The 15,333-nt window shown below is 38.2% G+C and overlaps 3 protein-coding genes across 4 annotated transcripts in view; all 3 read right to left on the bottom strand.

Annotated features, from left to right (window-relative positions):
• The window catches only part of LOC107741571 (extracellular serine/threonine protein kinase FAM20C-like), a 19,009-nt gene extending 16,242 nt beyond the window's left edge, over positions 1 to 2,767 (bottom strand). The window contains exons 1-3 of the mRNA XM_016554326.1: positions 2,691 to 2,767; positions 2,237 to 2,617; positions 1,695 to 1,870 (exon numbers count right to left, since the gene is read on the bottom strand). Of these exons, the coding sequence (XP_016409812.1) occupies positions 1,695 to 1,870; positions 2,237 to 2,613 (553 nt within the window). The 5' untranslated portion in view covers positions 2,614 to 2,617; positions 2,691 to 2,767. The remainder of the gene's footprint in view (positions 1 to 1,694; positions 1,871 to 2,236; positions 2,618 to 2,690) is intronic.
• Positions 2,768 to 6,962: 4,195 nt separating this feature from the next.
• On the bottom strand, positions 6,963 to 9,589 carry LOC107741570 (dynein light chain 4, axonemal-like). 2 transcript variants are annotated; one of them, XM_016554324.1, is made up of 4 exons: positions 9,472 to 9,589; positions 8,905 to 8,987; positions 7,587 to 7,670; positions 6,963 to 7,492 (listed from the first exon to the last, which is right to left on the bottom strand). In XM_016554324.1, exons 2-4 carry the CDS (start codon positions 8,974 to 8,976, stop codon positions 7,328 to 7,330), a joined length of 321 nt encoding a protein of 106 aa, XP_016409810.1. In that variant the 5' UTR covers positions 8,977 to 8,987; positions 9,472 to 9,589; the 3' UTR covers positions 6,963 to 7,327. The 2 variants fall into 2 exon arrangements, with proteins under 2 accessions (XP_016409810.1, XP_016409811.1); XM_016554325.1 differs by lacking the exon at positions 9,472 to 9,589 and adding an exon at positions 9,182 to 9,369.
• A 5,554-nt stretch (positions 9,590 to 15,143) lies between these two features.
• LOC107741558 (neuronal pentraxin receptor-like) overlaps positions 15,144 to 15,333 on the bottom strand; it is a 2,170-nt gene continuing 1,980 nt past the window's right edge. Inside the window, exon 2 of the mRNA XM_016554313.1 lies at positions 15,144 to 15,205. Coding sequence (XP_016409799.1) covers positions 15,144 to 15,205 — 62 coding nt within the window. The remainder of the gene's footprint in view (positions 15,206 to 15,333) is intronic.

The raw sequence follows: 15,333 nt of genomic DNA, 5'->3' as shown, positions 1-15,333 counted from the left end.
TTTTAAAATCCCCTTTCTCAAATCAGGCTGTTCTGAGATTCCTGTCAGAATGAAGTAGTTCTGTACAGGCCACTCCCACGATAGTTGATTGACAAGGCCATCTTACCTTAGACCTGCCCTGAGTGAGCTGTGAGCTGTCCGCCATTGTGTCGACTCAGGTGCAAACCGATTAAGCGACTGAGGTGTTTTGTTGTTGTTATAATGAACATAGCAGTCGTCATTTACTCCCGACATCTGAGCTGCTGAAGATGCAGTGGATCAACGTTACTTTCATTTTTGAAGGGAATGCGCCCCCCCGATCTACCTAAACACGTCTATGTTCGCACGAATCATTTGTGATCCAGCTTCACCTACAGATGAAGTGAGTATAAGGGTTTTTTATGAATCTTTGCAAATCGTGTTTCCTTACAATGTGCTAGTTAGCAAGTTTCACGGCTAAATGTGGCTAAAGTTTACAGTCTGCTCGTCACCAACGGAAGAGAAGGGCAGGATGAGCAGAGCTCATTAGCATTTAAAGCGACATGCAAGGAAATGGCTTGCTATGAACAGAGCTGATTTTGACATGGTAAAAAGGGTGTTTTTATACTACCATTGAGAATTTTTAACCAAAGTATGTTATAGACTTTCATTAAGACCCTAAAGAATCATATCAACTTGTGGAAATGGGCATCCAATGACCAGTTTAACCTTGCACCATGTATCCTAATCCCTGTAATTCAGCAGAAAGAATTGATCCTACCCAGCAGATCTAGTCCACAAAAAGTCAATACTACCTACATTCTATTCTTATCAATAAAATACTTTTAAAAGGAAAGTCCACCAAAAAATGAAAATGAAAATCACTTACTCACCAACATGTTGTTTCAAATTTGTATGACTTAAAGCCCAAAATATACTTCATTTTTGTACATGTACTGTACGCTAGTGTATGTGTACAGTTGAACGCATAGCCTTTCAAAGTATACTCCATTTGATAGTGTGCGCGAACTTAGGCGGTCAACACATGCGTTCTAGAAAGCATCATCTTAGTCCAGTGTCTGTGCTATATTTCTCCAGAAGTTATGACCGATAAAAATATCTTTGTACTCTTTTAAACTAAAGTTGCAGAAATTTCATAAAACTCTCACTCAAGCGCTTGTCAATGTGGCCATCTGTTGTTGTAGCAGTCTCCATTATTTTGTTGCTGTTGTTGTTTCGTCTCTTTAGTTTCATCGGGTGGTGTGCGTACTATTCTGATGACGAAATTCGCATCGCACGCACTGTCTGCACACGCTAGCATACACATAAAAAGTGAAGTATACTTTGGGGTTTACTTTCTTCTGTGGAATGTAAAAGAAGATATTTTAAAGACTGCTGATAACCAAATGGTTTCAGTTACGATTGACTACTATTGCATAAACCAAAACTATAATGGAAGCCAAAAGGAAGAAAAACTTTTTGGTTATTAACATTCTTCAAAATATCATCTTTTGTATTCCACTAAAAAGAAATAAAAGCATCCAGGTTTGTAATGACATGAGGATGAGTAAATGATGACAGAATTTTGATTACACTTTAGAGTTGTTTTTAACCTGTTTGTCTGTTTAATTTTGCACTCTAAGATGAAAACAGGCTTCCATGCTCTTTTCATCCTCCTCCCTCTCTCTCTCTTTCTCATATAAAGGCCTTGCTTTGCACAATTTAAGGTCACCTACCTGCACTGACGATGCGATGGGATGCCATTTGCTGAGTCAGCGCTGACAGATTGGGGTCTTTGTGCTGATACATCTGCCAGCGAGATATACCAAGGTGAAACCGGAGCCAAGGTGGATGTGTCTCAGCACTAGCATTCCAGAGTATAGGATCATAGTCGTCCTCATTAGCACTCAGCCTAAGGATGGGATTCACTCATGGGTTTCTGACAGTACAGTAGTCATAATTAAAGGTGCAACAAGGAATTTTATTTGTCTTGATGGCTAATATGGCAGCAGTTTTGGATTTAATACTGACACCTAGAGGCCAGGATGAAGTATCACACAAAAGCGAATGTTTTTGGTTGTGATTATCTTGATTCAGACTGATTCGTAAACCAGTTAGACCACTATGGTCTATGGATTATTGTCAGCAATAATCATGGAACTTGTTTATCAATTTATTGAATTTATATATTTAGCCTGGATATTATATTAGAAAATCGAACAAATCCACATGCAGTCCAAAATAATTTTTAAAAAAAGTGATGTCATAACATCCTCACCACTGCTGTGTGCTACGCTCTCTCTCTTTTTTTTCCGTTCGGACTTTCAGCAGCCAATCACCATCGGGCAGAGGTGGAGTGGGCAAATTATACAGCGGGTGGGAGTACAGAGCCTCCAGTTTGGCAAGATCATCTGCTGTGCCGTCCATTTCCACTTCCTGGGTGTCACTTCCTGCAGCAGTCATTGTGCTTGTTGAAGCAGATGCATTTTGAACGGAGAAGCTGATGGAGGTCTGGATGCCAGGGTATGAGTGGAGCTCGCAGGAAGTGTGGTATATGGACAGGACAAGTGAAACCACGAGCAAGTGCAGACTCAGGAAGACAATTAACAGCCATAAGCGCAATGTCCGTGAACGCCGACGTGCACATACTCGCATTGTACTGAAATGAGATGGCAAAAAGTATAAAGTTCAACTCTACAGTCACCTGTTAAAGAATATAAAGCAAAACATACCTGTTTTCCAGTTGAAGGTGTTTCTGTCTCCGTCTGTCTGAACTAAAAGGAAGCTCAGATTGTCCTTCAGACCTTTATTCCCTGTTTGCACTCTTGCACTCCCTTTTTCTCTCAAACATTACAAAGGAGAGGTGCCAGGTTAGGTTGATCTGAATGGACATGTTTACTTTCCCCCCTGCAATGTCCAGCACATGTCTCCCAATACGGGAGAGTCAGGTCAATATTTTTTCTTTTTTTATATAAACCAAATTGTCCTCTACCCTCTTGCAACCAAGCACACTTTTTCACTTTCATTCTCTGTAGAAGACAATTGTTTATTAGTCATTTCTCTGGTGAAACCAAATGATTGGGGGTCTGGCCATGAAAGCTTATATGACATTTTTTTTATATATATTTTTTTATTTTATTAAGATTTATCTTTTATAATTCATTTAATACAAAAACTATTGTGGTGGCGGGGGGCAGGGGGTTAACATTATCAAACTAAAATTCAATCAAATATTAATATTTTTATTAGTATTGTAATGTTGGCAATGCTAATATTAATCAATGAATGATTTGATAATGAAAATAATGAATATTAAATGGGTCATATGATGCGATTTCAAGTTTTCCTTTTTCTTTGGAGTGTCTGGATGCAACAAATGCCTCGTTTATAATGGGTTTTAATGTTTTTGTCTCGTCGCTCCGGCTGGGACAAGGCATCACAATATGGTAAGAGGCGTAACATTTCCGTCACACGCTTGAGGTATTCGGCCAATCACAACGCACTGGATAGCTGGCCAATCAGAGCACAGCGTGCTTTTCAGAACGATGAGCTTTGTAAAAATCTAAGCATTTCAGAAAGGCAGGGCATAGAGGAGCAACAAAAATGTACAGTATGGGGAAAATAATGTGTTTTTTTTTTTTTTTACCTTAAACCGCATAAACACATTTCATTACACCAAATACACAAAATAATGTACTTTTTAGCAGCATCATATGAACCTTTTAATGAAAATAATGTAATTAATATTAATCAAAATAAATTGAAGAGACAACAATAAAATGTTGGAATTTTAATAAAATCACAATATTTGTGTATAACTTTAGTTCAACAGTTTGGGTTTCCATTTTTATAAACAAAAAAAATTACGTTCCTGACAGAAATAATAATAACAGTAGTAGTAGTAGTAATAATAATAATAATAATGGCAAAACAATATCAATGTCAATATTAATGAAAATTATTTATTAATATTAATAAAAATAAAATTAATAAAAGAATGTTTTAACAAGAATTTAATATTGTAAAAAAGTTAGAAAAACATAAAAAAAAATATTATGATTTAATTATTCATATTTATTTTGTATTATTTTAACATTTTGGTTTCCCAGTTTTATGAACAAAACGGTTACATTCCGGACACTTTAATAGGAATGTGTATTATTTTTATTTTATTTTCAATGTTTTGGTGTTCTGCTACCAAGATAAATAAATAAATAAACATGGTTGGGCCAACAAACTAAGGAATTATTATATTATAAACGTTGCAAAAAATTTTTTATTTTTCTCCTTTCATTGAAGTCTTGGCTTCTTTTCCCCAATACTCCTAAGTGGGATATGCTTTCACGTAAATATCATTTCACCAGTCATGCAACTGTTGTAAGTCTGCTAGACAGTTCCAAATCAGGAGAGACAGGTGCAAAAATGCTCTTTTGGGTCTCATAATTTCACCCTGTACATCTGATGGGGGACCTCCTCACCATGGCAACCCAGAAACAGACTGGCAGGAGCATCTCTCGTGCAAACATGCGCCCACATTCACCACACATCAGCAGATGAATAACCCGGAGAACACCTCACACCGCCTGGTGCTTCGTGATCAAATCTGCACATTTGCTATTGCATAATGGCATGCAATCAGAGATCAGATGCACTGCAGAAGGGGAAGTGTATGCCATGACATTATGCCAGTCATGATAGATAGATAGATATGTATGCATCCGTGATAATTAGTTATCCTTCAGCGTCCTGTAACATTATGTCTGTGCAGGTTGCTAAGTAACAGATTTGAAATGAAGCTGATCAAAAGGGAGATGCCAAAAGGCCAAAGGATTAATACAAAGTTGTTTAGAGTGTGGGAGGTTGCGTAAAGCCTTTTTTAGCAAACCAAAAGACTGACTGTGGTTTGATAATATGCAAGGCAGAAAGATGCGTTTCTCCATAAGGCATATTTGTCACACAACATGTTTTATAAATGCAGACTGTAGATGTTTCATTATTGAATGAAATGTTTTGACGTAATGGTTAAGCAACATGTCATAACTGGACTTCCCATTGATGACACATACAAGACTTAAATCAGTTAGTCTAATCTCACGCAATTCGTATATATTTTACGAGGTTGCTAATTTGTACGAATTCGTACAAAGGACCACACCTAACCCCGCCCCTAAACCTACCCCTCACAGAAATTGCACAAGTGAGGTCATACGAATTTGTATGAATTAGCCACCTCATAAAATACGTACGAACTGGTCATGAGATAGCGTTGGTTAGTCTGCTTAATAGGGATGGGCGTATCGATCCGAAGTATCGATATATCGATACTGATGCGAGTATCTAAAGTATCGATACTCAAACAAAAAATATCGATACTAAGGTGTTTTTTATTTACCAGTGATTTTGTTTATTTAACAAAAAATAATGCGTACAATATGCATTGAATTGGACGAATAACCTTTGTTAGCGAGTAATTGTGTAGGATAGAACTATTTCCCTGCTCATCTGAACACGCAAATGTTGCAAGACAGAACTAATCAAACAAAGAGAGCATTCACTCACTTCTGGTCATAAATTTCATAATTTAAAAGTTTAGTTCAGAAGTATCGAATCGGTATCGATATCGACGATACGGCCTTGAAAAATATCGGTATCGTATCGAAAACAAAATAAGTGGTATCGCCCATCCCTACTGCTTAAACTCTGCCCCTGCAAGCTCACAAGCCACACCCATATCTCAACATCCAATCAACAACTGATGCATAGAACCAAGCCTCCGCCCAAAATTTTTTCTTTTTTCAAAAATACATTAAACTCAGATGTACGTCACAATACGGAAGATCTCTACATACATTTAATTGCAACTTCAAATTTAGTTAAAAATAAAACAGCAGCTGTGGTTGATGTGGAAAAACATATCGTGAAAATATTTTGCCGATATTATGGGATGGCATATTGGTGCTTGTAAATTTTTATGTTTCATAACTGTATTTCATTAATATACCAATCTTTAATTATCACAACTATCATGCAAGGACTTCAGGGAATGTCCTTTTGCTGCTTTTCACCATAAATTATCCAGTAATGTATTAGTTTTTACTTGCAAAACCATGCATTTGACATTATTTTACATTAAAATTGTTGTTATTTATCGTTTATTCTGCTAACCATCTTTTTTGTGTTCCACAGTAGAGTTGAAGCATTACTTTAAGCATAATGTGAGAGGCCAGGCACACAGGAAAATGTCCTTTTGCTGCAAGTATGAATATTTAAAAGTGAAAAGGTGAGCAAAGAAAGGTTAATGAGTGTCTATTGGTATGGAGGTCACAGTAACCTGACAGCAGGTCAGTGTGTGTCCGAGTAAACAGATGCTCTGAGCCAGATGTCTACACTCCCTTGTGCAATAATCAGTAAATAAAACACGCTTCAAACACTCAAAGCATTTGAGTCCCTGCTCTTTAAAAACAGGTATTTTCTCAATACATACATACCTATTAAATTCTAAGGATAAAGGCATTTTTCTCCACTGAAAGCTCATGTAAAAGTACAAATTTTTCATCAGAACGAGAGTCCAAACAGCTGATAAAAGCATCACAGCCATCTAACAAGTGATGAACATGAATTGAGTCCCTTTTAAGAAAGCAATATTACGATAGAGGACACTTCACAAGATGTTAATTGATGGACTGGATTACAGTGATGTTTTTATCAGCTGTTTGGACTCTCGTTCTGACGGCACCCATTCACTGCAGAGCATCCACTGGTGAGCAAGTGATGTAATGCTACATTTCTCCAAAACTGTTCCCATGAAGAAACAAACTCATCTACATCTTGGATGACCCGAGGATGAGTAAATTATTGGGTGAACTGTTCCGTTAAGTGTGTTTTTTAAATCAATTTTTCTGTCACTTCACATTATGTATAGCAGGTTTAATTTCTAATGAGGTTTTATTACACAAGACCATAACAATAGTTATTAATAATAAAACAAATAGACATTACAGCTGTGCAAAATGTACAACTCCTATAAAATATCTGAAGTTTTAAAAACAGATCATATGTAGTCACATATTAATTAAAAAATAGGATTTGTCTTATAAAAATACTTTGTCCTTCAGAAAAAATGAAAGGAATGGAAATTATCATAAGCAACTGAGGATGTACAGATAGAAGACAGAAAAGAGACAGATGGAGAAAGAGTGGCAGAGATGGACAATAAAATCAACAGATGGCCTGTCAGCTTTGAGAGAACAGTTAAAACAGAGAAGAAAACACAAAACGCTTCATTCAAAATAAACCGTATGAAATGATGCACCCTGAATATAAAGTCAGAAAGCACATGAAAAAGTGTTTGTCAGACAGTCATTTAGTTTTAGGAACACTTCCATACGCACACCGCCAAACCTCCACCGAAGAACATGTAAAGCAGGTTCTTCACTTCGTGCGTAATTTCAAAACCGAAGCCCTCGCCAATCACCACATGCCAAGAGCTCCCAAACTTCTTATCCATAGACTCCTTTATCATTTTGGCGGCACTCTGTTGAGAAAGAGCCACCCAAAGGAATGAACAATCACAAAGGAGACCTCATTAACATCTCATCTGCTTCTCCTAGATGGCAATGAGAACTAACCTCATTATTAGTGACAAACTTCTCGCACGCCGTAACGCAGAGCTCCATGGCCTCCACCCGCATCTCCTCAGACATATCTGTGTGCTGTGGAGGAAATATATGTTTCGGGTCAATTTGACCCACATCGATTTTTTATGTTTTTCTTTAAGCTTTGTAACTTTTAGACTCATTTTGAGCTGTGAAACTTTGCATTATCAGAATTTATATTATGACTGAGATGTTTACGAGTCATTTTGACCAATATTTCATGGTTAACGGGATAGTTCACCCAAAAATGAAAATTTGATGTTTATCTGCTTACCCCCAGGGCATCCAAGATGTAGGTGACTTTGTTTCTTCAGTAGAACACATATGATGATTTTTAACTTTAACCGTTGCAGTCTATCAGTCGTATAATGCATGGCAATGGTAACAAAATCTATGAGAGTAAAAAAAAACATGCACAGACAAATCAAAATTAAACCCTGCGGCTCGTGACGACACACTGATGTCCTAAGACACGAAACGATCGGTTTGTGCCACTACATCTTGGATGCCCTGGGGGTAAGCAGATAAACATCAAATTTTCATTTTTGGATGAACTATCCCTTTAAAGGCAGCTGCACAGGCCCAAAACAAAAACATTTTTTGTGTATTTTCTTATGTCAGTTATTTCTCAGCTACCTTCTTTATGCATATGACAGTCACTTTTTTTCTCCAAAGAAATAAAGACTGTGTTGAAGATGTACATTTTCATAAGTTCATGTAACTAGGGTGACCATACGTGCCATTTCCCTGGCCAGGATTTCTATATTGCCTAAAATATCTAGGTTTTGGCTTTGTTTGCGTGTGCAGACCGATCGGTGTATGACATCAAAGTACCATACAGACGGTTATGCTTTCGAAACGCTCTCGAGGTACTTTGATGTCAAACACTGATCGGTCTGAGCCGCGCTGCTTTTAAGTCGAACACAACTAATATGTACACATAATTGTATCGCTTTGACCGTAGATCCCACCTTCTCACACGCCATGATTGGTCCATTATGTACAATGCTTGCATGTTATTGGTCAAACTACTTTTCGATCATTACCTTCAGCAAGCATGAAAACAGGAAAACAAAGCCAAAACAAATCCTGGCCAGGACGCATCCTGGGAAAATGGCACGTATGGTCACCCTACATGTAACAAACCATTGATTTTTGGTGTTACAATGCCATGCTCGACTGTTTGAGTTCAGGAAAGCACTTTTTTGTTTTGCTTGTTACAATACTGTTTATAATTTTCATAATTTGTAATCAGTGAAGATTGAAGAAGTCCATTCACGCAAGTTTTTACCCGTATGAGAGGAAAGCTGTGTAGTCTCTTGTAGTCTGCCTCGTCCTTCTTGCCATCGACTGTCTCTGCCATGATGTTTAGCTCTAGATGAGAATAAATGGACATATTTAAGATATAAGAAATCATATCTAATAAATCTAAGATGGATATTAATTTAATAGCTTTTGAAACTGTGGTATCAGTAATACCGTGATACTTTGATATACCATAGTACAGCAAAGTTACTTAAAAGAATACAATGACATTTCAATTGTAAGTTTCAATAACATGACATTACCTTGATTCAATGTCCAAACAACAATGCTAATACCATAGTACTTTTTGCTGAAGTAAATGTCATATAAACATATTTTAGAATAGTTAGTAATAGTCCTGCATGCTTATGAAGCGATTATTAGCTTTGTTTTGGAAAGCGAACAGTAACTTATAAGGAAAACTGCTAGCTTGCTTAGCTAATTTGTATGGCTAGGTCACTCGTTTTTATTTCCATTAGCATTATATTATCTACCTAGGTGTTTAACGTTGCATATAAACTAGCTTGGAAAGTATTAAGAAAAATTTACGTACCGTAATAACTGAAGTTCAATGCGCTTAAACCGACATCGCTAGAGAGACATGTCCACCATGGCAACCACTCCTGCGCGACAGCTGTGTGCGTAACCCCACCCCTAGTAACGCGTCGCTTGTCGTGATTGGTCCGTGGGCGTGTCGTTCATTCGTTCGTTCAAGAAAACGTCATGCACCGCCGTGTGTCTAGTGGATTTCTATGGTAAATTAGCAAGATTTTTTTCTGGTCTTCTTCATTTATGAGGACAGATAATTGAAAAAGGCAAATTTAAGAAGTATCCTTAAACGAGTAGTTCACCCAAAAATTTAAATTTACTGAAAATTGAGGATATCCCAGATGTAGCCTAGCTAGCCTATATGAGTTTATTTCTTAATCTGAACAGATTTGGAGAAATTCTTCATTTATGAGGACAGATAATTGAAAAAGGCAAATTTAAGAAGTATCCTTAAACGAGTAGTTCACCCCAAAATTTAAATAAATTTTCTGAAAATGTAAATTTACTGAAAATTGAGGATATCCCAGATGTAGCCTTAGCTAGCCTATATGAGTTTATTTCTTAATCTGAACAGATTTGGAGAAATTCTTCATTTATGAGGACAGATAATTGAAAAAGGCTAATTTAAGAAGTATCCTTAAACGAGTAGTTCATCCAAAAATGAAAATTTACTGAAAATTGAGGATATCCAAGATGTAGCCTAGCTAGCCTATATGAGTTTATTTCTTAATCTGAACAGATTTGGAGAAATTTAGCACATCACTTGCTCACTAATGAATCCTCTGCAGTGAATCCCCTCAGAATGAAAGTCCAAACAGCTGATAAAAACATCACAATAATCCACAAGTATGACTCCAGTCCATCAATTAACACCTTGTGAAGTGAGCTGCATGTTTGTAAGAAACAAATCCATCATTAAGACATTTTTAACTTCAAAACTATTACTTTCTGCTAAAATATCTATAGGCATCTAACACCTTGTGAAGTGAGCTGCATGTTTGTAAGAAACAAATCCATCAAGACATTTTTAACTTCAAAACTATTACTTTCTGCTAAAATATCTATAGGCATTTTAGGCTATTAATGTTGCTTTCTCCAGTGAAAAGTTATCTCTTCTGAATCAGGAGAGAAATATGCACAGATCAAGCACCATTTACAAGTAAAAATAGACACAGCTTTTGCTTCACACGACATTAATTGATGGACTGCAAATCATGTCTTATTGGTCTTTTTTTAAATAAATAATAATTATAATTCACCGAAAATGAATATTCTGTTCTCATTTACTTGCTTTGATGTCATTCCAAAATTTTGAGCTGAATACTGACAAAGCTTCTAACCACACAACGAGTAAATGTTGACAGAATTGTCATTTTTGGTATCTCTTTAAGCTCAGTGTTTTATGAGCACAGACACCAGCTGTGTTTTATCCCCATGTAACCTTACTGCGGTCTGAGCAGGGTGAAGCCTGCTATCTAGATGCTGCATTGGTCCCACTACATTCATCTGTGTTGTTTACTCTTTTGCTTTTTACTGACCCTATTAAGCTCTAGATACATCTGTGCACAGCTGGTGAGTGTGCCCCAAATACCTGTCACACTGATCTGAAAGCTGTCAGCAAGATGCAATGCTGCTCTGGGTATAACCAAACAGTTGCTGGTAGCCATTGACTTAGTATTTGTTTTAATCCATACTATGGAAATCAACGGCTACCAGCAACTGTTTGGGTACTAACACTCTTCAAAATATCTTCTTTTATGTTCAACAGAAGAAGGAAACTCATACAGGTTTGGAACAACTTGAGGGTGATATGACAGAATTTTCATTTGTGGATGACCAATCCCTTTAAATGTTAACAGGATACCCTTTACAACACTGCAATACAGCTAAATATTTTCTCATACATCCCAATTTAATATTCAGGGAGAGCATTATAGCCATTTGTAGGTTACAGTATGTAATGCATTGGATGGTGCTGATTTTGAGACTCTAAAATCTTTTCATGAGTTTCCCAGACAGACCCTGTTTTGATTTGTGGATTATAGGGGATTTTCAGTTTCTAGATAGATTTACAAATAAAAGCAGGGGGAGGGGAGAATCTAACCACTGATTTGAGCAAGAATGGTACCTTAGGAGGATAAGAAAAGAGAGGAGGCTTGCAGCAGATGGGAGTCTGGAACATAATGACACTTACAGAGCATTACAACCAAGAAAAGTGTTTCTTTATGAATGTGTCAAACAAGTGCTGTGAGGAATAAAGGCAGCCATGTCATGATATTATTTTTTATGTGATTGTGGGAAGGATATATGAAGGATACCCAGCTGGCCTATGATTATTACATTTTTCAGTATTGCAAAGATTTAAATTAATTCAAATGGCAAATACAGAGACTGTATAGAAGAGGAAATACACACACACACACACACACAGAGGATGTTACTGGTGTGAGAGAAGCAGCAGTGGTCAGTGTGATGGAGGGGGTCATTAACACTCATCTATAATTCAACAGCAGCAGCAACAGCGTGAAGAGAGCAATGAGAGGATGAGAATGACAATAACCAGGATTTGCATGAAGATAGATAGATAGATAGATAGATAGATAGATATAAGTAAACAAGACAATGCACTCTCATAGTTCATTTTCTTCACAGTTTTAATATTTTCATCCACATTTGTCACAATATCATTGTAGATCCTTGGTGGTGCAAATATGAAGAAGCACTATAATGACATCACAGCCGATCATCAACCAATAGCAAGAGTCAAATAAACAGACAAGCACTTCTCCATAAGCTTTTCTCTGTGAAAGGGCAAGTAGGGCTAGATGCAGTGCAATGGTAACACGACAAGATGCTAAACAGTTTTACATTCATATTTTCATAGTGTGTGGGCTGCACATCAGATCTTCAAATTTTAGTCTGATGTTTAAGATACTAAGCTTGAAATAACACATTTTGGTTTAAAAAATTTTTTGGATCTTGCTGAATCTATGAGAAAAGCTACACAGCAGGGTAAAGACCCATTTGACCAGATGCCAAAAGACAAACATTTTAAACATGTTATAATAAAGATAAGACGTTATACACCTTTAAGTGCTGCCGGACTGAAATAACAAGTGAAGTGACCCTAAGGGATCAGTAATAAAAACAAGAAATGAAAAAGCTGCTCTGGGAAAAAAGCGAAAGCTCCACTTTACACAAATAATGAAACAAGAGCAAGACAAGTGCTGTGAGAATGAGCCACATCCATCGTATTACAAAAACATTCTCTATATCTGAAGGGACCATTGTGCGGTAATGCTTTGAGAAGAAGGGCATGAAATAACACAAGCAACACGAGACGCAAACAGGCCTTTAAAAGCCTTCGGCAGCAGCTCTATCCGAAGTGACACAACCACACACACAGACAAATCCCTTCCCTGCAGAAACAAACACTCAGTAAGAGTGTAGCTCTACGGTAAATATATTCTATACACAGACCGGGACCACAGCACAGTTGTCATACCTCTCAGGCCATTTTTGTCTCATTTACCCTCGCCTTAAAAAAAGAAAGGTATCAATCCATGGCCCTGCTCACTGCCGGGGATGGGAGCTCTGAAGGCAGGGGTCCACAGGGTCCTTGACAGCCCCTCCAAACATGTCCATGTTCAAGAAATGTACCTGACTATATTAAATCCATTTGAATTACAGGAACTCAAAAGAATGATTTGTTCTTGAATCAGACATACTGTACTTTTCGAATTAATTCTCATTTAAGGAGAGCTAGAACGGATGTCAAGATTTTGAGTGAACAATGACTTACATTTCGTTCTGTTCCTCAAACACTTATTATATGGTTTCAGAAGACTTGGAATATGATGCATGAGTTATACAAAATAACTTTTTTAATCTTTTATGGGGCTTTTAAAATGCTTTTTTGAAGCTTGAAAACTCCCTGTAATTGCATAGAAAACAGTGACCACTACATTCTTTAAAATTTCTGCTTTAGTGCTCCACAGAAGACAGAAAGCATGGGTTTGGAAGGACATGAGGGTGAGTAAATAAACACATTTATTTTATATAGTTTTTCACAATAGAAGCTTTACAGAAAAAAATTTGTTTCAATAATATTGAAATCTTGCCCTATAATGAACAGGAAATCAATTTTTTTATTTCAGCAATAACAAATCTGGTCCATAAGTCAATATCACAACATCTACAATTCAGGTGTGACTGCTGACAGTGTTCCAGCTGGATGAGAACCTGTACTATTCTCTCCTCCGTCATGATTTATGTATGTATTTCTACCATGGAGGGGAAAGCAACCACCAGGTGAGAAAAACACACAAAGACACATAAAAACCCTGCTGAAAAAACAATAGAAACCATCACAGAAATTCTAATGGTTTCCACTACAAATACCATTACAAACCATCAAGTGTTAACCATTAAAACCATTGAAAAATAGGTTTCTGTAATGTGTTTTGGGACATATTCCATTAGGATTTAGTGGTTTTAACAAGCCACCAATAGAAGGCAACCACTTATCAGTAGAAACCCACAGGGTCCATCACAGTTTCCATTAAAACCCCGTACAATTACCATCATAACCAGTAAAACCATTACAAATTTTGTGATGGTGTCTATTGTTTTTTCAGCAGGGAAGTACTACAATATGAACAGGCACAATGAATTATCCCCCTGATCTTGAACATTTGCACGCATCCTTGCCTACAAAACCATTTCCCCTAAATACCTCCATGGCACCAAATTCCAAAAACCTTTTAGACTTTAAAAAAAAAAAGTGTTTATAGTGTCTCACACCAACCTCCAACTTCTCTATGCGATCTTTGAGTTGAAGAATTGCTTTCTCCAGTTCCTCCACAGCCCACGCCGTCTGCAGCTGTACTGCAACCGAGCTGCTCACATCGTCCCCGGCCATATGGCGACGGTTGCCTGCCCAAACCCCCATACTCCTCTCGTGCAGACTCCTTTCCTCCAGTCCGCTCTCACACTCCGAGAGTTTCCCGGTGAGCTCCGTGATGGTCCTCTGGTCCATGAGGATCTGGTCGTTTTGCTGCATGACGATCTGCCGGAGCTCCTCAGCGGTGGTGCGGAGGCTCCAGTCCTCCTCATCTGCAAACGGGTCATCGGCTTGTTGTCTCAAACCCCTGGATTTACAATCACTGATGGGCACAGGGGTACAAATGAGTCGATTGAGGGTGAACTGTTTCGGACTTGGCCCAGTCACGTCCCCGGTACTGAGCTCATTGAGCGACGGCATCTCCAGGCCGATGTCCAATCCGCCGCCTTCATAAGATTCAGCACCATGGAGAGCTCCGAGCGGCCCGGCGTGCGCTACGGATCCAGGCAGCGGCTCCAGGAGCGACAGTGAGCGGTTGCCGGATAGCGCCTGGGGCGCGGCGGCCGAGGATCGTGAATACACGCTGGCGATGATGCAGATGACCGCGCCGAGAAAAGCCAGCAGTCCGGCGGAGACCAAAACCACGACGAACTTCATCGCGCCTATTGAGATCTACAATAAAAGCGCTAAATGTAATTTTATGGATGTTTAATATTTACAAACGACCGGGTTTTCACCGTCAGAAGCAGGACAGGATGAAATTAAGGTCGATCGCATCGGCTGTTTTTCCACCGCTTGCAGCAGATGATGCTGCGCCTCCTCTTTTTCTGTTGCTAAGTGCCCCTCTGTCCGGTTTCTATGGCTACCGCGCGCGTGATGAGAGGGCGGTGAGAGACTGTGATGAAAACGCGTGATATGTCATATTGATGTAAACACCTTTTGCTCTCTTCATCATCTATGAATCCTCTGGCAGAAGATGAACAGACTGCGTTGCTGAAGAGAAAAATCGGCCTACGTAGTAGA

Source organism: Sinocyclocheilus rhinocerous, unplaced genomic scaffold (assembly GCF_001515625.1).
Source record: "Sinocyclocheilus rhinocerous isolate Xijiao unplaced genomic scaffold, SAMN03320098_v1.1 scaffold556, whole genome shotgun sequence".
NCBI classification, from domain to species: domain Eukaryota; kingdom Metazoa; phylum Chordata; class Actinopteri; order Cypriniformes; family Cyprinidae; genus Sinocyclocheilus; species Sinocyclocheilus rhinocerous.
Note: the sequence above shows the minus strand (reverse complement) of the source record. Positions and strands in the feature narration are given on the sequence as shown.

Bases quoted from the DNA above. Each gene is read 5' to 3' on its own strand.
- LOC107741570 (XM_016554324.1), bottom strand. From the start codon at position 8,976: ATGGCAGAGACAGTCGATGGCAAGAAGGACGAGGCAGACTACAAGAGA. The intron at 7,671-8,904 runs GTAAAAACTTGC...TTTCCTCCACAG, and splicing joins ACAGCTTTCCTCTCATACGG to CACACAGATATGTCTGAGGA. The intron at 7,493-7,586 runs GTTAGTTCTCAT...CTTTCTCAACAG, and splicing joins AGTTTGTCACTAATAATGAG to AGTGCCGCCAAAATGATAAA.